At 58.7% G+C, this 19807-nt stretch overlaps 2 protein-coding genes across 5 annotated transcripts in view; one reads left to right on the top strand and one right to left on the bottom strand.

The window, feature by feature from the left end:
* RECQL5 (RecQ like helicase 5) overlaps positions 1-19807 on the bottom strand; it is a 30358-nt gene that overhangs the window by 3981 nt on the left and 6570 nt on the right. For both annotated transcript variants that reach the window (XM_061144817.1, XM_061144818.1), the window contains 3 exons: positions 18569-18648; positions 1180-1398; positions 842-941 (listed from right to left, as the gene is read on the bottom strand). In XM_061144817.1, coding sequence (XP_061000800.1) covers positions 842-941; positions 1180-1398; positions 18569-18648 — 399 coding nt within the window. The remainder of the gene's footprint in view (positions 1-841; positions 942-1179; positions 1399-18568; positions 18649-19807) is intronic.
* SMIM5 (small integral membrane protein 5) lies at positions 194-11305 on the top strand. Of its 3 annotated transcripts, none has more exons than XM_061144822.1 (4): positions 194-206; positions 3515-3746; positions 9033-9192; positions 10183-11305. In XM_061144822.1, exons 3-4 carry the CDS (start codon positions 9066-9068, stop codon positions 10542-10544), a joined length of 489 nt encoding a protein of 162 aa, XP_061000805.1. In that variant the 5' UTR covers positions 194-206; positions 3515-3746; positions 9033-9065; the 3' UTR covers positions 10545-11305. The 3 variants fall into 3 exon arrangements, 2 of the variants coding, with proteins under 2 accessions (XP_061000805.1, XP_061000806.1); XR_009693102.1 differs by lacking the exon at positions 194-206 and adding an exon at positions 9579-10051 and having other exon boundaries at positions 2371-3746; positions 10183-10308; XM_061144823.1 differs by lacking the exon at positions 194-206 and having other exon boundaries at positions 2371-3746; positions 9579-10325.

Below are 19807 nucleotides of genomic sequence, written 5' to 3'. Positions count from 1 at the left end.
ACCAGAGAGGGGTGAGCAGGGCCACCCGGAACCACACCAGAGAGGGGTGAGCAGGGCCACCCGGAACCACACCAGAGAGGGGTGAACAGGGCCACCCGGAGCCGCACCAGAGAGGCGCCGAGAGGGGTGAGCAGGGCCACCCGGAGCCCCACCAGAGAGGGGTGAGCAGGGCCACCCGGAGCCGCACCAGAGAGGCGCCGAGAGGGGTGAGCAGGGCCACCCGGAGCCCCACCAGAGAGGCGTGAGCAGGGCCACCCGGAGCCACACCAGAGAGGGGTGAGCAGGGCCACCCGGAGCCCCACCAGAGAGGGGTGAGCAGGGCCACCCGGAGCCGCACCAGAGGGGCGCCGAGAGGGGTGAGCAGGGCCACCCGGAGCCCCACCAGAGAGGCGTGAGCAGGGCCACCCGGAGCCCCACCAGAGAGGGGTGAGCAGGGCCACCCGGAGCCACACCAGAGAGGGGTGAGCAGGGCCACCCGGAGCCCCACCAGAGAGGGGTGAGCAGGGCCACCCGGAGCCCCACCAGAGAGGCGCCAAGAGGGGTGAGCAGGGCCACCCGGAGCCACACCAGAGAGGGGTGAGCAGGGCCACCCGGAGCCCCACCAGAGAGGGGTGAGCAGGGCCACCCGGAGCCCCACCAGAGAGGCGCCAAGAGGGGTGAGCAGGGCCACCCGGAGCCACACCAGAGAGGGGTGAGCAGGGCCACCCGGAGCCCCACCAGAGAGGGGTGAGCAGGGCTACCCGGAGCCCCACCGGAGAGGCGCCGAGAGGGGTGAGCAGGGCCACCCGGAGCCCCACCGGAGAGGGGTGAGCAGGGCCACCCGGAGCCGCACCCCCTTCACCTTGCGCAGGCGCATCTGCTTCTGGTAGAAGAGATTCCATTCCCGCTTCTGGGCCTCGTCTCTGCTCTCGTCCCCGCTGCCTCCAGACCCTTCATCATACCTAGGCGACAGGCTGGGCATGAGCCGTCCTGGGTCTGGGCTTTGCCCTCCCATCACGCGTCTAGTAGGGCAGTGATGTCTCTGATGCTCTGGACGTTTGGGCGCAACACTGACGTCCTGGCCCCAGCGTGGCCCTCGGGGCGGGGGCATGTGTCACTTCTGATCTGGCCTTGGCCCCAGGGAGAGAATGCCAGACTATTTCCAGTGGGTTGGGGAGCCCTGGTCTCATGGCCCCTTACCTGCTAAAGCCCCCATAACCCCTGCGGCCTCCCTCGTACAGCTCGGGGTCATAGCCGTTGCCCTGGGAGGGCCCAATGCAGGTCTTATTCCAGCTGCTTCTCTGCTCCAAAGCGTCCAACTGCTTCCGCACGCCCGTGGGGTTCTGGCAGCAGTCACAGCCTTTGGTGCAGGCAGGGGGTGCGTCCCCGAAGTACTTGGCGATGGCGGCATGGCGGCACCTGGAGCAGGGGTGGTGAGGGACCCACTCGGGCCAGCGTTCGTTTACCCGATCCCCAAACTCTGGCTGAGCGTGGCTGTCTGGCACTGTGGCCAGCATCTCACGCAAGCCTCACAAGGCATCACTGGGCAGGGTGGGGTGCCCATTTTAGAGATGAGGACAATGAGCTGAAGGAGATTCCTCAAAGTCATGTAACACACGTGCCCAGGGGAGCCAGGGCACGAACCCCATTCTTCTGTTTCTCCATGGGGCACTCCTCCAGGCTCTGGGCCCCAGCCCCCTCTCCATCCTCTGGGAGTGGGGCACCCTGGGAGAAGCATCGCCTCTGGGTGCAGACACTGACTCTATAGCTGAGGCTGTGTCCTTGGGGAAAGAGTCTGACCTCCTGAAATGAAGCCTAGGCACCTCGAGCACAACACGCCTACAACCCGGTACAAGGAGAGCTCTGGCCCCTCGGGCTGCGTAAGTGCCGAGACAGCGCTCTGAAGTGCGTCACAGCACTTAGCACTTAGGCCTCTTATTGCCGCTCCTTACTCTTGTTGAGTGGGGCTGGGGAGAGGGAACAGCAGGAAGTGGCCCCCCCTCCATTGCTCTGCTCTCCTTCCGTCTCCTGGCGACTCCTCCCTGTCGTCCCCAACAAGCCTCTGCCTGACCCAGTGTACACGGCCCGGAACCGGGAGACTGCTTGGGAGCAGGAACCAGGCAGCTCTGGGCTGGCACCCCATGCTGGGCACTGGTGAGCGCAGCCTTGGCTGTGGTCTTCCTCCTCACATCTTCCTCTGCCCTGACCCACCACAGCCCCCTTGGGGTGCCAGCCTCCAGCAGTCTCTCCCGTGGGGGCCCAGTGGATCACTGGGGCAGATGTAGAGACGGGGGAGGAGGGGAGGGCACAGCTCCATCTGGGCCATTACAAACAGTGGTCCCTGCAGCAGGCATGAGGCACGGGGTGGGCAAAGCCTCTGGAGAGGCCAGAGCAGAGGCAAGGCCATCCAGGTACCACGTCCCAAAGACAAGAAGAGCTGGGACCACTGCTGTAGCTGGGACAGGACTTAAACACGAGCACTGCCTGGGGCCGCAAGGAACAGGCTGAAGAGTGCAGACCCAGAGGCCAGCTCCGAGAACACAGCCCTGGGGAAAGGTGGGCTGGCTGCGCGGCCACCAGAGGGCGCCATTCCCGCCGCACCCAAACCCACGCTGCTCATCACGCTGCCCAAGTCTGTGCCACCGCACAGTGGCCGCCTGTCCAGCCTCTGCGACGCTCTGGCATCCGAGTGGTGTGGCCACAAGCCTGGCTTCCTTCCCCGCGCCCTCCCCCAAGCCCTGACTCACTGGCGTTTTGTGCTCACACTCAAAGGGCTCCATTGACTGCTCGCAGATGCGGGCTGGGGTCGGCCCCTGTCCTGCTCCGGGCACCGCCTGGTCTGCTGGGGTGGCACGACCAGCCAAATGTCAAACAGCCCCGCCGGCCGCTGGGCTGCTGTGGAGCCTGTCCCTGCTGGCTGGGCCAGGAGTGTGGAGACAGCCCCAGTGGACACTGTCGAGAAAAGATCAGCAGCGTCCTTTCTCCTCCGGGGCCACCCCCAAGGGACGGGCTAAGCCCGGGCAACTCCCTGGTCACTCGGAACTCCCAAGTCCTTCCCCGAGATGCTGCCCCAGAAGGCTGACGGCCTGGGTGGTCTGGCGGCTCCCCCACTTTCTTTCCCAGGAGAAGAGAGGAGGAGGACCTGCTGGGGAGTCGCCTGAAGGACAGATTGGGGGCTGAGGGACATGGGCCCTCCCAAGGGGGCCGCGGGGTGCAAAGGGCTAGAGAGCTGCAAGCCCCCCTCCCTCCCAACTCTGCCACTCAGGTGGAGCCTCCTAGAGGTCATCCTTGCCAGGGAACGTGCGAGTCGCCCTCCTCTTTCATCAGCTCGCAGCCCAGGCCCAGCCCACACCCGCCCGGAGGGAGGAGAGGAAGAGGAGGAGGAACAGGAGGGCCGCGCAGACCTCGGGGCAGGGAGCGGGCACAGGAAACCTGCAGGACGCCGTCCCGGCAGGGATTCCCCCCCGGGCACAGCGGTGGCACTGGCTCCCCACTTGAGCGGCTGCCCTGTGTAATGTGACACTTGGATCTCCAGGACGACCAACAACAAAAAAGCGGAGGGAGGCCGAGACAGCGGCTGGCTGTCAACAGCCAGGAGCTCCGCTGTGCTGAGCAGAGGCACCCGGGGAGCACAGCCGCGGGTCAGGAGAGACGCGTCCGCAAAGGAAGGAAGAGGTGTGAGCCGACCAGGGAGGCAGGCGGGAGAGACACTCGAGGCCGCTGGCGGCCCTGCACCTGTGGCCGCCCCCGCCGCACCTGACTCGCAGGTGAGTGGCCGGTCACAGAGGAGGGGGGTGGAGGGAAGGGCGCCGCCAGGGTCCCCAGCCTCGAGGGTGGATCCACCATGAACACGGAGAGAGGGTCCTGGGCGACACACTTGGGCACAGCCTCCAGACAGCCTCCCCCGCAAACCGGGCTCTCCCTTCTTTCGCTGGGACCCAGCAGGGGCCCCGGGCTGAGGCTGCAGCGCGGGGTGGTTTTCTTCCTATTTGCTGAGCAGGCAGAGGGGCCCGGGGTGCCTGCTTACTCGACAAAAGTTAGTTTAAGCCTTTTCTATTCAGGGGGCTTAAACGAGGGATTTGGCTGGCCTGGTCGGGGAGAGAGCCGTCACCTGCCCACTGAGCCTCCCTTTTTCCCCGGGATCAAGTCCCTGCTTTCTCCCAGTCGAGAAGGCCCAGCCAGTTCAAACCACCCAGGATGCGGACGTCCAGCACAAGAGCAGCAGCTGCCACCTCTTGCCGGGGACGCTTGGTGTTCTTGGCTTGGGGTGGGGCCAGGCCCAGGTCCTCCTCCCAGCGCCCACTGAGATCGCCAGGAGCCCCCAAATCTCCCTGAGCACCAGGCCAGCGTTTGAGGGCTCCAACCCCAGGGTGGGGTGGAAGTGAAGCTGGGGGGGCGCTGCCCCGCCCCAGTACTGGGCCCACTGCAGCCACCACACTGCGGACCCCCCCACTGCTCCAGCCTCCCTGTCCTCACACAAGCAGCATTAAAGGCTCCCTCCCCAGCCACCCCCACCCCCCAGATGTCTTCCCCAAGGCAAACAAGTCCACATCTACTAGGAAAGAAAACAACCACCCAGGTTAAAGTGGAAACCAAAGATCAGTCTGTGTGTTCCTGGCTCCGCTGAGGAACTGGCCTGGACTGCGGGCTGGGGAGGCTAAAAGCCCTGCAGCGGTGGGCAGTGATGACAGAGAGAGGGGACAGACGCCGAGCGAGGGAGGGACACAGCGGTGAGCCACCGTAAGATGGCCCAGGCAGGTAGGCGGGGATCAGAGTCCCCAGACCCAGAGGACGCAAGTGGACGGGGGTCCCTGAGTGGGGATACAAGGGTGATGCCCAGCTCCTGGGACTGCAGGAAGAGTCAGCAGCAGCAAGCAGAGCTATGGGGCTGGAGACCCTGGGCTGCTGCGGGCCCAAGTGTCTCCCTTCCGCCGCAAGGTGGGGCCAAGGCCGGAAGCACAGCGCACAGTGGGCATCTCTGCTGGTTAGGCCCAGGGAATCTGCTAAGATGCCCACGGACTTCAGTTATGCTTCATTCTGGTTGTTTCTCCAACAAGTAAGGAGTAAGGATGAAACCCACCTTGATAAAATAACAAGGCAGGGCAAGAAGCCCTTGGACCCTGAGGCACCAACACGCCCTTATCAGTCACCAAACACCCGCAGGCTGGGTTCTCCCCAGGCAGCTGTGTCTGGACTTGGAGTTTGGCAAGAAGGAAACAGGGCCACTTCAGTACCAGGTGGCAGCTGTCTGGCCTGCAGGACGCCTGCCTGCTCGGTTGCAAGGTCCTCTGTGCCAGGAGATGCCACCCAAAGGCACGTGTCCTAGTGCTTCCAGCTCTGCCAGCCTTCCCTCGGCCTGGCTCATCTCCCTGCTCTGCAGGCTGCCCCTCTGGCTCGGGCAGGGCCATGAAGGGCCACGCGGGCCAAGAGCCAGGGAAAGCCACCACTTGTTCTGGCTGCTCCTAACCAAGGTGCTACCAGGCGTGGGGCTGGGCGATACTCTAGCTTCCCTGGTTCACAGGCAGGAAGTACAGCCTGGGAAGGAGTGTGGTGGACCTGAGTGAGGAAGACTGGCAAAACCCATAGAGAAGCCCACAGGGCTTCCCTGCCCACCTCCCTCCAAACCTGGGAGGAAGGTTAAGAGGACAAGAGGCAGCCCTCCCTGGAGTGCCCCCTCTCCTCGGGCCACAGCTGGGAACGCTGAGGGCTCCCTGCTGAGCAACTGCTGGGCCACGGCCACGTGGTCACCTGACGACGGCTGGTTATATCAGGCACCCGGCGTCAGGCACCCTTGGCCTTGCTTTAAATAGCGTGCTGGGAAGCCCGCCCGGGACCTGCTGGAATGTGCCTCCACCCTCTAGTTGTACAAGGCCCTCCAACTCCCCCATGGGCCCCACTAAGGCTCCTTTCACTCAAGGCCAAGCTGGAAAGGATGAAATAGCAACTGGAGAGCAAAGGGGGCTTCAGTCTTCGGGGCAGATCCACTCCTGTCCCCCGTGTAGACGGGATCGCACGGGCACCCCTGGGGCTGACCCAGGTGCAGCTGGCCGATTAAGGTCCCCACAGGCCCCGGCTTTGCGCGTCTGTGGCCCGCGGCTGGCGTGGACTGATGCTCTTCCCAGAGTGGGGCCCGGGCCCCCCGGGCATGAGTCTGCAGCTTTCTGACTTCCTAACCCCTGGAGGGCCAACAGGCCCCACCTTTCCTGCACAGCAGTTCAGCCTCCGCTCCACCTTCCTCCTCCCTACTGTGGGGATCACACCTGCACCCCCTCTGCACCCCGACTGACCAGAGTCTCCAAGCAACCTCTCGCTCAGAAGTGGAGCCACCCCCTCTGCAATCCCTCCTGAGCCTTTAGGCATGGGGGCACAAGTGGAAAAGCACCCCTGCCAGCCCGCGTGCCCGCTTCCTCTCTGGAGTGCCTCTGATGGCTCCATTAGGCAATGCAGGCCCTGGGCCAATCAAGCTGAGAACGCCAGGCTAAGTGTAGCTAAAGAAGGGAAGCAAGAGCGGCCCAGCTCGGAAGCCTGGTGCAAGCCCCCTGAGGGCTTCGGTTGGCCCACTGGAATGGGTCAGGTGGGCAGGCTCCCATCCTCCAGGAAACCCAGGGAGTGGGACGCCCAGGGGCCCAGGACCACCCTCCTGTACACGTCTGCTGCACTGGGCCGCGGGAGGAGGTCTGCTCAGTGTGACCCGAGGAAAGGGGTCCTCGTGAACTTGACACAGAAAGACTCGCGAGATCTGCCCTTTGGTGACAAGTCACAGGAGGTTCTCAAAGAGCAGGCGCGGCCCAGTGAGTGAAGACGCTGTGCTCCAGACTCCCACGTGTGGGTGGAGCACAGTCCTGGTCCTGTGCTGAGCCTGTCACACGGGCCAGGCCCTCGGTGCGCGGCTCCTGGGCTGACTCATCTTGTCTGCAAAGAGAAGGCTGCCCAGGACAAGAGCCCAGGGAGGCACAGTGTGACCGTGGAGAGGTCCCTTCCTCTCTCCGGTCTCAGGGTCCCTATGTGCAAAAGAAAGGAGGCAGAAGGGGATAACACATGGCATTCTAGAATCCTATGCCTCCCAGGACATTGGAAGACTGGGCTCCTGATCTCCTCTGTAGAAAGACGCAGACCCTAGGCTGGGGCGTGGGAGAAGCTGGGGGGCTCTGACTCCAGGAGCTTCGCCCTCTGACAAGAAACCATCCAGTCCTCCACGGAGCCATCTCCACCTGCCTGCTACCCCCACCATCATTTACAACACAGCTGCCCGCCTCCAGCTGGCTCCCTACCATCTTCCTTCACCTCACACACCACAGACATCCCGGCATGAAGGACGCAGACGACACCCCCAGTGGTGCTGGAGGAAGGCCACTGATGGCGTATGCGGGGAGGGGGCCGTGACTGCCCCCAAAGGCTGTCTGGCCTCTCCCCGCCCAGAGCGGAACCACGTGCCCCGGGCAATCCTGGAGCCCAGCGCTGAGCTCAACCCTCCCTCCCACCAGCCTCAAGGCGGGCACCCCGTCTTCACGTAAAATGAGGGGAGGAACAGACCCAAAGAGACAAAGTGACCCCAAGTCACAAAAGCAAGGAGGAGGCCCGCAGCATCAAACCCGGGATGATTCAAATGCTGTGCTTCGGGGGCTGGCTGGCCAGACGGGAGCAGGTACCCTGTGGAGAAGGAGGCACCTGTGCCAGCCACCGTCCAGGCCCTGGAGGACTGCGGGGCAGAAGTGGCCTAAGTGACCATGGGTGGGGCTTATGAGGCCACCAGGAGGTCCCACCTTCTAACGACCAGAGCTGCCCAAGAAGGAAGGGCTGGGCAGGAGGGGGGCTCCCTCCTCGAGCAAAGGCCACGCGTCAGAGAGGGCAGGGAGCCAAGGGCGGCGCAGAGGGCCCAATGACCTTCCAGGCAGCTCTGAGGACGCTACGCTGCGGTGGCAGGGCCAGGGCTGACCGCAGCCTGCTCCGGGCAAACCTGCCAGGCAGAGAGCAGGGACGGGGCAGCGGTAACAACAGCTTAAGGTCTGGCGCAGGCCCTGGGCCACCGGCAGCCCCGCCTCGGTGAACAGGTTGAGGCTGGGTTGGCCCAGGCTGTTCATGAGCCCTCGCTCAAGAGGCGCTGGCTCCCTCGTGCCCACTGGTGAGGCGCCAGAGGAAGAAAGCCTGGGGCATAACGTGCCCTGACTCACTAACTTGGCCTGGGCCTTCACCTTCGGCCCCTCAGGCAGGACAGACCGGAGGAAGCCCTGGGTCACGGGGCCTGGAGGCTGACCGGCCACTCAGGGGGCGGGGGTGTGGGGGAGCGGAGGAGACCCTCTTGAGAGCCAGAAGAGCAGGTCCCAATCAGCAAGAGCGGGGCACTTACACCCTCCCGGGGATGCCTGGTCCCACCCTTAGAGAAGACTCCTTGGGGAAAACTGGAGGAGTACGGTGTCACCCCACCTTCTCACAGGAAGACACCGAATGAGGAAAGAAATGGGGCTGATGAGAGGGGTGGGGGACCCCAGGGGGCCTCAGATCCCACCCCCCCGCCACGGTCAGCTCTCACCTCTGGCCAACCCTGCCAGCAGCCCCCATGAGCCCGCTCCCGGGAGAACCTGACCCTCTGTCCCCAAAAGTGACGCAAAGTAAAGGTGCAGGCTGGGATCCCAGAGCCCCATGTCTGCACCAGGAAACCAACCGGGGAGCTGTGTCCATAGCAGACACCCTGACAACACCTAGTTGTGTCTCAAAACAAAGGAGCGGAACAGGGCAGTCACCTTCACAGCCAGCAAGCATGGCTGACCCTGGCTGACTGGCAGAGCCCTCCCAGGGCTGGCTGTGCCCGGGAGCCCTGTGGCGGGGCCTCAGGCTCCCCATCCTCCTGTGTCCCGGGCAGGGGCAGTGCCAGCGAGGCGGGGGTGAGGGCCAGCGCTGAGCGAGGGGCCCCACGGCGCCCCTCCTCCCTGGTGAGCCACCGGACTCTGATGGGTGAGGCCTGACAAACCCGTTCTGCGGGCCGGGGTGGGTGAGAGGGCGGACTCTCGGGAGCCAGCTCCTCGGGGACGCCAGGTCCTCTCTCTGCTCTGCAGCCCAGGAGGCACCCGGCAGGGACCCGGCGCAGCATGGCAGCCAGCGACCTTGTGCAGGAGTTACACTCCATCGGGGACAGGCTGCTGCTTAAGCTGCAGAGGCTGCCGCAGGCCGAGCCCGTGGAGATCCTGGCTTTCTCAGTCCTGGTGGTTTTCACAGGTAAGCCGGGGCCCTTCCTCGCGTCCGGGAGAGGAAACCGTGGTGCCAGTCGGAGGGCTGGGTGGCCCCCCAGACAGAGGAGGAGAAGCAGATGTCTCCAGAGGGTGGGGGGCAGGGGGTCTCCCCTATCCTCCGACATGCTGCCCTGCGGACAGGGTGTGCTGAAAACCAGGGCCCAGGGGTGCTCCCGGGACCTCAACCCAGGGATGCAGGGAGCAAGAGCTCTGGGGGCCGGCGTGGGGACAGTCACTCCTCTCCCCAGACTCTCGGCGTTTCTGACCAGCAAGCAGACCTTTGGGGAAGGCCCTCCAGGCCCCACGGGGGCGCGCTCTCTCCCCAACCCTGTCTGAGTCTCCCGCGCTCTCTGCTGTCCCCCACCCCTCCAGCCACCGTGGTGCTGCTGCTACTGATTGCCTGCGGCTTCTGCTGCTGCCAGTACTGCTGCCCCAGGCGGAGAGGCAGGAGGACCCAGGTGGGACCCATGACCCCACCGTGAGGGCCAGGGGGATGACCGAGAAGCCGGAGAGGAGACCGCCGGCACCACGACCCAGGTGTCAGCCTGGCCCTGCAGCCCTCGCCCCTCAAGACAAAGACCCACAGCTCAGCCCTGGCCGAGCCCAGGGACCCGGACGCCGATGGAGACCTGGAGCCTCAGCAAGGACACCGGCTGTTTTGGCCACAGAACTCTCACCTGCAGGGCGCCCAGAAGGGATCAAAGGTTTCAAAGACAGAAAACCACCAGAGATTCTTTGCCGACCTGCACTTTTTAACAAAGCACAGAGCGTGGTGCCCGTACTTGGAGAACAGCCCGCATCTGTGGGGAGCTGGCCCTTGGGGGTCCCAAGCCAGAGAGGAGAAGGTCAATCAGAGGGGCTCTGTGCAGGAGCTACCGGGTCCCAAGCGCCCCCCAGAGTAGGGAACATGTGTGTTCTATTCCAGGGTTTGCCTGCTTCTTTCCAGTAAAGGCTTTCTGTTTACGCGTTTCCGCAGCGCCCCACTCCCCGGGCTGGGCCCTGTGCATCGGGAGTGCGACGTGCCAGGACCCCGGGGATGTGGCCAGTGTCTTCTCCTTGCAGCTTCTGCTCTCCCTGTGCCCACGGAAGCTGGAGAAACACACAGGCAAGAATGCCACGTGGGGGGGCGGGGAAGGGGGTAAGACTCCAGAACCAGGGGAGGGCTGCAGGGCCCCTCCTGCCGAGCGCCGCCTCCCAGGTGCCTGGTCGGCTACGACGGAAGCTGCATCTGCCGCAGGCAGGTGCCGGGCTCAAGAATGCCACACCACAGTCACCACCGCCATTAGCTGTAGGCGGCACGCCCTTGTCCTAGCAGGTCCTCCCAAACTTCCGGAATAAGACAGGTGAGGTCCCTACTGTTGTCCATAACCTGCCTCCCGACCACACCATCCTCTCCCCAATGGGCCAGACGGTCTGGGTTCAAATCCTTGCCACCCCTCCAGCCCCCAACCAGCTACGTGAACAGATGTTAGCAACTCGACCTTCCCCTGCGAAATGGGGCCAGTCCTGGTACCCGACTCCTGAGGTAAGCCTGTGAGGATAAACCAAGACGGCCTTGGCATGGTGACCTGCCCAACACCGGGCATAGCTTAAGAGCTCCACGGATACGAAGCATCCTTATTTGCCCCTCTATTTGGGGGGCTGAGCCACAGCAATGTGGACCCATTTTAAGGAGCGGTCCTGCTGACACAACCCTGCCCCGACTCCTGCCCTCCAGTTTACTTTCTCTGCACAGAATTTTCCAGGTAGAGCTATAAACCCAGGAATGAGGGTAGGGGAGGCAGAGGCTCCCACAGTACCTGCTGCCCGCCCCCAACACCGGTCATCAGAGCCATGAAGAGCCCTGTGTTCCTACACACCTCCGGCGTCTCGGCCTGTGCAGCCTGCCCTGGTTGCCTGGAGGCAGAGCCCCAGCTCCTCGGGAAACGGGAGGGGAGAGTGGATGCCAGCCACCACCACTCCACCGCCTCCAGCTCAGGCCGGCAGCAGAAGCCCTCTCCCCGGCTGGCTTCCCTTCCTGGTGTCCAGGGACTTGTCTAATGGGTTTGGTTTGGGTGGAAGACCCAAAGAGGAAATGCTTCCACAGAAAATAAAAGAAATGCAAGAATCTGTCTGTACACTCTACCATTCTACCACCACCAGGAAAGAATGGGGTTAGGAATAATAGTGATAATAATCATGACAATAATGCTGAGAAGGGAGGTGGCTCAGTGCCGCCCCCCTCCCCCAGGCAGTGTCTGAAGCCTTCTGACACAGATTAATTCATTTAATTATCACAACAACCTAATGTCAAACAGACCATTATGATCCCCTTTTCAAAGGTGAGGAAGTAGGTAACTTGCCTAAACTGGACCAGCTGAACAGTGGCAGGACCCGCCCATCTGGCTCACCACACCCCAGGCCTCTAGCTGCAGTGCTGATAAGGCTCGCACTCCATCACCCACCACCTAACAATCTCAGGCCCCAAAGAGCCGCACCCCACACCCTTCCCTGTGAGTGGGTGTGGCCGAAGAGTTAAGAGCTGGGGTGGGGCCCATCCACCGCTCCCTCTCAGAAGGAAAACACAGGGAAGGTGGGAGCATGTGACGCCCTGCCTTTCCCGGGTGCAGCACCCACAGCTGGAGGGTCCCCAGGAAGCCCTCGGTTCAGAGGACACAGCAGCCTCATCCTAGTGTGATCTTCCTTCAGCAGGTTCATTAGCATCGAGAACATCCTTCGTCAGGGTAACTGACGCTCAGCTTCTTTTCTAGAAAAGATTCATGCTCCTGCGAGCAGCTGCCAAGAAGTGGGGACCACGGGCAGCCCTGGGCACCTACAGGTGGACAGGAAGTTCACTTCCTGTGTTTTCCTCCCCCAGGCCAGGCAGTACCTAACTGCCGGGTCCAAATAAGATTCTGTCCCCGTCCTCGGGGGCTCCCAGGGGCACAGCCCCACCACCAGTGGCTCCCCCGCGGCTGTCAGGTCAGATTCCAAGCAGGCTCCAAGCCCCCGCAGCTCAACCAACCAGACCTCCTTGCACACAACAGCAGCCTGACACACTCTGGCTGGTCCTCTGGGGAAGATGGGCAGGGAGAGAAGATAGCAATCCCCCCCATTGTAGGGAGGAATACACAAGGAGGTACAGCAAGGCAGGTGGGGGCCTTGGAAGAGGTGCCGTCAGGCCGTCCGAGCCCCAGAGAACACCCGGCTGACGCTGGCGACCAGACCTCTCCGCTCCCACCGCTGTGCCACCCTGGACCAGGTCGCCAGCGGCGTCTGCCTGCAGTCACTGCCGCAGTGTCCCCGCCAGCCTCGGCGCTGATCTCCGCGCCTCTTCACGCCCCGGCCTCTGCCTGTGGCCTCTGCTCCAACAATGCCCACGATTGTGGTCTCTGGTGCCTCACAAGGGTTTTTCACTCTACGCTTCAGATCTGCATAGTTTACTGTCCAGGCATTACACCTCAGAAACTACAGTCAAGCCACCGGTGCAAGAATCTCATTAGCAGAGGCCACACAAAACCGTTTTCTCTGAAATCTGTTTTCCCGAACATTAATGTTTGAAAGCAATCTACAAATAACAACCTTTAGGACAATATATTTGCTTGTGGGTAACAACAAATTCCAGAGCCTAAAAAACAGAGGACAGGGAGTTCCCTGGTGGCCTAACGGTTAGGATTCTGGACTGTCACTGCCATGGTCCAGATCCAGTTCCTTATTAACCCCCTGGGTTAGGTTCCTGAAATCCTGCAAGCCATGCGGTACGAACAACAACAAAACAATCATTTAAAAAATAACTGAAAACAAAACAATTCTGTACTTAGAAAATGTTTCTTAGACTCTCCTTGGGGAGCAGTTGCCTGCTGTCCCCTAATTCTAACTCTTACATCATCTTCACATCTCAACTTAATCATTGCTCCTCCCAGGGGAGTCCCCTGGGCCCCAGGCCATGCCAAGGACACCAACAGCATTCTCTACCTCTTCCCACCATATCACTCCCTTCCTGGTGATCATTTCAGAAGAATTTTCTGACCTGGGCCAGCAATCAATTAAAGCAATGTTTGCGTACATGAGACATACACACTCTACACTCCTCATCTGAGATGGAAACACAGACACACATCTTTATGATGTAGGGCCAAGGTCTTTTCTCTGAGTGTGGATTTGCTGATCAGGTTTCCTGACTTGTCCATTTAGCTAATTTTTATTTCTTTGAGGCAGAATAAGGGGACTTCCCTGGTGGCCCAGTGGTTAACAATCCACCCTGCAATGCTGGGGACTCAGGGTCGATCCCTGGTCAGGGAACTGAGACCCCACATTGCCTCAGAGCAACTAAGGCCACGCGCCACAACTTTGGAGCCTGTGCACCACAACTAGAGAGTCCGTGTACGGCAATGAAAGATCCCGCTTGACTCAACTAAGACCCGACATGGTCAAATAAGTAATATTGTTTTAAAGTAAAAAAAAGCTTTCTAAAAAAAAAGGCATCTGCAAAGAAACCTGATTGTGAAATCCTTCTGCATTTTTAGGAACTGTTTACAGCTGTCTTGTCCACATCTATTTTTGACAGAAATGCCATCTGAATGATTCTAAAGTGGTCAAGTAGTATTTACAGAAAGACTTTCCCTCTCCGCTTGTTCTGAGGTCCAACATAGCGCTTCAGAGCTCAGACGGTGCAGCTGAGAGGAACAGCTGGGTCCAACCCTCAGAGCAGTAACTTCTTAGCTGTGTGACCTTGGGTAAGTTACTTAACCTCTCCCTGCCTGTTCCCCGGTTGTCAAACTGGGGTTTCAGCTATTACCACTGCTGCGTTTCCATGTAATCGTAACTGAAATTATGTAACTATTAGCAACTACAGCTGCCACAAAACAGGTTGGGGAACAAACAGCTGACTCTTAATAAGCATCCAACTAGGCTGATGGAGTGGGAGCCGGAGGGTGTGCTTAGACCCTGGCGGCCAAGGGCATTAGTCAGTGTGTTTTACGGAAGGAAATACGAGGCAGCAGGTGAGCCCGAGTCAGTGAGGCCAGGAGAGTTAAGAAGGACTTCACGGAACTCGCCCACCATCTCCTGAGCCCCGGCTGTACGTGAGAATCACCTGGCGAGCTTACCAAGCACAGGCTTCTAACACACCTGGAGGAGGGGCCTGGGCACAGGCCTTCAGAAATGCTCCCACACGACTCCAACAGGCCCTAGAATGTAACCCCTGGGAAGACAGAACCTGCCTGTCTTGCTCACAATTGGACACAGGTGCCTAGCGCAGTTCCTGGCCACCATGGACACTTGACTCCTGTCTTTTAAGGAGGGAATGGCGGCCACCAGGTTCCACGCACCAGGGCACAGGCCCCACTCCTGCTTCCCAGCCACTCCATCACACCAGGGGTGGGAACCCACAAGAAACAGTTGAGGCCAGGCCTGAGCGGCAAAGATACCGAGGGAGAAGTCAGGCCTCCACAGGAAGCTGGGGCCTCGCTGATGATAAACACCCCCATGCTGGTTCCAGGAGGTACCAGCAGGGAGCTGTGGTTAATAATCTACCCGGTGCCATAGAAAGCAAGCAGCCATGGGTGGCACCCCAGCCCTGGGGCCTCCTGAGCAGGTCCTTTCAGGGGACAGGTCATCTGGACTGAGGGGAAGGACACAGGTGAGGGGGACAGGTGGCCTGGGGCAAGGGCCCTGGAGCCATTCTCTCACTCTGACTCCAATTCTGATTTGTCTCAGCCAGGACATCTCAACCCACACGCCCTGAACAGCCCCCCAAAACAGCATTGCAAGAGGACAGAAAACAGCAGAGGGGGTAAGTGTGAAAGGCTGAAAGGGAATGCGGTTGCTCGGCAACAGGCCCTAGCCCACCTTTGTCTGCTCTGGCGACAGAAGGCAGGTCTGGTCAGGGCCAGCCATCAGGGCGACCCCTTTTCCTCCCAAAAGTTGCTTCTCTGAGTCAGGGCAGAGCTCTGGTCTCCTGGCAGCGTCTTCAGCTTGGGCCCCACAAAGCGTGGCTCTGAAGGATTCCCCTGATCCACCCTCTCTTAGGACACAAGACCGAGAGCAGCAGACCCAGGTAATGGCACCTTCCTCCTCCACCTTTACTCCCTTCAACTGGCTACTGGCTCGCAGCCTGCCCATCTCAGCTGTGTTTCAAGACGATTAGTTAGTCCTGCTTTCACCTGCCTCTAAGGAAGCTGGCTGAGCTCCCAGCTTGAGTCTGTCCACTCCTTGGCTCCAGTGCAGACCTCTCAAAATGCTCCCCAGATGTTTGCAACTGAGGCAGGAAAACCAGAAAGGGTCTATATCAGTGCTTTTCACTTATTTTTTTGGCCATGTCATGTGGCGTGCAGACTCTTAACTCCCCGACCAGGGATCGAACCTGTGCCCCCTGCCCTGGGGTTAAGATTAGTGTCTTAACCACTGGGCCACCAGGGAAGTCCCTATAGCAGTGCTTTTCAGGTTCTGGCTGAGCAGGTCTCAGGGATGGGAGAGAAAGCCCCTGATCACAGCAGGGCTGCTGAGGAAAGGCCTGGGGAAAGCAGAGCGCACCAGACCACCCACAGGACCACCTTCGCTTCTGCGGAGGAAAGCCCATCTGTGGCCTGCCCGAGGCACCAAGCCCCATGACCCACCGTCCCCTCAATGCCAACTGCAGAGGTGGCGGCTGTTCTGAGACCGCGCCAGAGAATGAAGTTAGGGGAGCAGGGAGTGGCACACGGGGAGGGCCATGGAGAAGCCCCGGCATTCAGGGCCTCTGTCCCCGCCTTTCCAGGTTCAAATGGACAGAATGCTATCGAAATACTCCTGGAAGACGGAGTTCTGGCAGAACCCTTGGGACCAGGGGGGCCTGGCAGTGATCATCCTGTTCTTCACCACGGTCCTGTCTCTCATCTTGTTTGCTATTATCTTTGGTTTCCTCCCCGTGAACAAAACGACCAACCAGGATGAAGAGTCGTGACCTGACTTTCTGAAGGCCAAGGGGGCCACTCTCAAAACACCATGTACTCTTTCTTCAAAGCCCTTTAACAGTCTGGAATTAAACATTTTTCATATAATCATCTGATAAATACCTGTCTTCCCCACTGGTTCAAGTACAAAAAGCAGGGGCTGGGTCTCCTTCTGTTCCCCATTGTACCCCCTTTTCTGGTGGCGCCTTGCCCAGAGTCAGTACCTGTCAATGTTTGCTGGTTGAACAAATGAATGAATGAACAAATGAGCAAAGGAATGGATAAACAGAGGGATGCCTGAACTGTTAGCTCTCTGAGTCTTGAGACCCTGTAAGACAATGGAGCCCAGTACAATCTAGGCCTAAACCAAAGCAGTTCTTCCTATCTCAGGGTGCAGAGGCCTCTAGGCCAGAGGTTACTTTCAACCTAATTACTATTCCTTTTTACACTCAAAGGTAAATTAGGCCACGTCATCAGTCATCAAACGCATCTCATGGTCACGCTCAGAGAAAGCAGCTGCACACCGAGAAGACAGGAAGCTGGCCGGATGCCCCACACTGGCCTCCTTCCTATGACCCGCTTGTCTTTTCTCTTGGTCCCAGAGATGCTCGGGTATCCCCCACAGAGCCCCCCAGCCCCCATGCACCCCACCCACAATGCAGCCTCTGTGGACATGTCCCCGCCTCTGCCGACGCCACCATGCTAGCCTGTCCCTTGCTGCCAGGTGCCCTCCCTTTGCAAACAGCTGCTTCAATGTCGACTTCAAACCAGGCTATTCTTAGAAAAGGGGCAGATGTCTGGTGGAGAAGGGGCTTTGCCTTTGTGCTATGTACCATTTGTGCAATAAAGAAACATTCTCTTTCATTCAAAGAGCAATTTCAAATCCAGCCACACCGGCCATGTTGCCTCCATCCCAGGGCCTGGAAGTCCTGGCATCAGACAACCTCACGTGCCACAAGAGAGACAGAAGAGATAAGGCAGCTTACAGGGCAACAGGAGGCCCCCCAATGCCCAGCCCCTGACACATTAAGAGGCCCCAGCTCCTCGAGCTGAGACAGAAGGCAGAGGCCCCTGGGAGGACCTGTCCTCTTGTGTGGTGAGCTGCTGCAGCCTAGAGGTGGCAGAGCTAAGCCTCCGGACAGCCTCGCAGAGCCTCGGACTCATCCCCAACAAGAACCCAGCCAGGGCGCTTTCCAGCACAGGGGACTCTGATACCCAGCAAGGACACAGAGCCCTTTCAGGACAAGCACTTCACTCAAGAAGCCGAAGGAGGCCTAATTTAGCAGTTCATAGCATGAGTGCCTACAAAGGGCTCTGGTCACAGGGGCTGTGGGCAGGGGTCCTGACCACCTCTGCTGGGCGTGGTCTTGCGAGGCCAAATCAGAGATGGCTGCTTGGAGAAGGAGACAGCTTAAACCCAGGAGCCACCAACTCATCAGTGAAGAGGAGGGGGTGAGAGTCAGAACACACGGCCCAAGTAAGAGCCTCTCTGGTCTCCAGAGGAAACCGTCAAACCTCTGCTGGACACGAGGACCATGCACTTAATCAGCTCCGTGCTTCGAGAATCTAGTACAGCAAAAACCAAGATGGCATGTGTGTATGAAAACGTGCACGTCCCTGACAACTGGAAGACTGGGGATTAGCATCTGTCCAGCTGTGAGCTTCGTGACCATGACCTCTCTGGTCCACTCGAAGTCTGAAGCCATCAGTTCTGCATCTACCTTACAGGTTGTCCAATGAGATCTAACTAATGAGAGTAGAGGAATCAAAGAGCTTTTTGACCCAAGCACTATACAAATGCCAGGGCTCCTAGCCTGTCTCGAATGCTCCTGGACGTCCCTCACACAATGTGCCCACAGCTGCTCGTGTCCGGGGCCCGCCCTGAGCAGCTATCAGGCTCTTTCATAGCCCCCTCCAGCAGCAGATGCGGATCAAACACATACGTGGTTTCCAAAGTGGGCAGGCTGCTGTTACATTAGAAACGCTGATGTCTCTCCAAGCACATTACCGCCCCCTCCGCCCCCTAAGAGACAAGCTGAGCCACACGTTTCTGTTTGGGTCTGGGACGAGACTGACTACCCTACAAGTGAAGCCAGTGGCCCAGCTCCATGGCAACTGCAACGCCAGTGGTGCAGAATGGGCCGCATCTCCTGGAACGGAGTTACTCACAGGGCAGCTACTCCGGGAGCGGGTAGAGTGGGATGGGTGGGTGACCACCCAAACACACAATGAATCCTCACAGGGCCAGAGTTTCTGGGGCCTTCCACAGAAAAGTGGACGCGTACCACCTTCCATGCTCCCTGACAGGAAACATCCCACACGATGGCCATCAGCAGGCAGGGGTCCCTTGGTGGCTCAGGAGCTGCCCTACATGAGCTGGTTAACGTGTGGTACCGGGGGAAGGAAAGGTCTCATCAACACTTGGCTCCACACACAAGATACGTCACTCACCCCGATTCTTCGCAGAAGGCCACCAGGGCATCAAAGGCCAAGACTGCAGCTTTATCAGATGCTTTGTTCCCTCTCTTTTCCTGGAGACAAGAAACAACTATTCAGCAAAAGTCTTACATAGTTGGACTACCGTATAGCCCAACAAATGATGAGAGAGAAAAACAGCAAAGGATACTAATAAAGCCATTCACAAAACAGTCTCCACACCTGACCATGCATCACCTGAGCAGCTTTTGGAAAACAGAAATTCCCCAAAGTTCCAGCTCCAGTCAAGGCAGGTCCCAGGTCACTTTTTTAAAGCAATTTCAGGTGACTTAGTTCCAGAAATAGGCTATCTCGCTTAAAGGGTACCTATATGTATGTATGTATGTATATACACTCTTTTTCCTTTTTTGGTATGTGGGATCTTAATTCCTAGATAAGGGATCAAACCTCGCCCCTTGCAGTGGAAGCACAGAGTCTTAACCACTAGACCAGAGTCTTAATCACCGGACCACCAGGGAATTCCCTACCTGTATTTTAAAATTTTAATAGATATTGCTAGATTGCTTCCCTCTGCAAAAGACTGTAACACTGCATTTTTCTCTTGGCAAAGTGTAGACACTCTTTCCTACACGTGCCCATAGCAATAGGGTTTGAGCTGTTACACATGTGTCAGATTTTAGTTTAATTTGCACCTCCTTGATTACTACTAGATTTGAACATCTTTGGATATATCATTTGATGAGTTTTTCTGGGAATTTTTGTTTCATATCCTTTATATTCTCTTGTCAGTTGGGGAAAGCTCTCTATTTATTGCCCACTTTAACCTTTGGTTTACCTTTTACATTAAATATCTTTCCAGGTCTATTATTTATCTATTGCCTCTCTTGATGGTATCTTCACCACACAGAATTTTTCCACAGATTCAGGATTTATGGAAACTTTAGATTATTTATGTATCCAAATATTTGGTTTTTTGAAAAGATAGCTTTCTGGATTTTTAATTTACATTACAAAAGTATCTTCACTGGATCTCCAGCCCCAGGTGACATACTGGACTAATCTTAATCCTTTTTCTTTGGGCCACACAGTTTTCAGGATCTTAATTCCTTGACCAGATATTGAACCTGGGGCCACGACAGTGAAAGCGCCGAGTCCTAACCATTGGACCATCAGGGCAGGATTGATCCTGACTATATAAAATAACACACACACAACAGACTGCACAAAGATAAAGTATAAAGAAAAAAGTCTAAC

The sequence above is a fragment of the Dama dama genome, chromosome 5, assembly GCF_033118175.1.
Source record: "Dama dama isolate Ldn47 chromosome 5, ASM3311817v1, whole genome shotgun sequence".
NCBI lineage: Eukaryota > Metazoa > Chordata > Mammalia > Artiodactyla > Cervidae > Dama > Dama dama.
The sequence above is the reverse complement of the archived record's forward strand: the minus strand, read 5'-3'. Positions and strand labels throughout refer to the sequence as shown.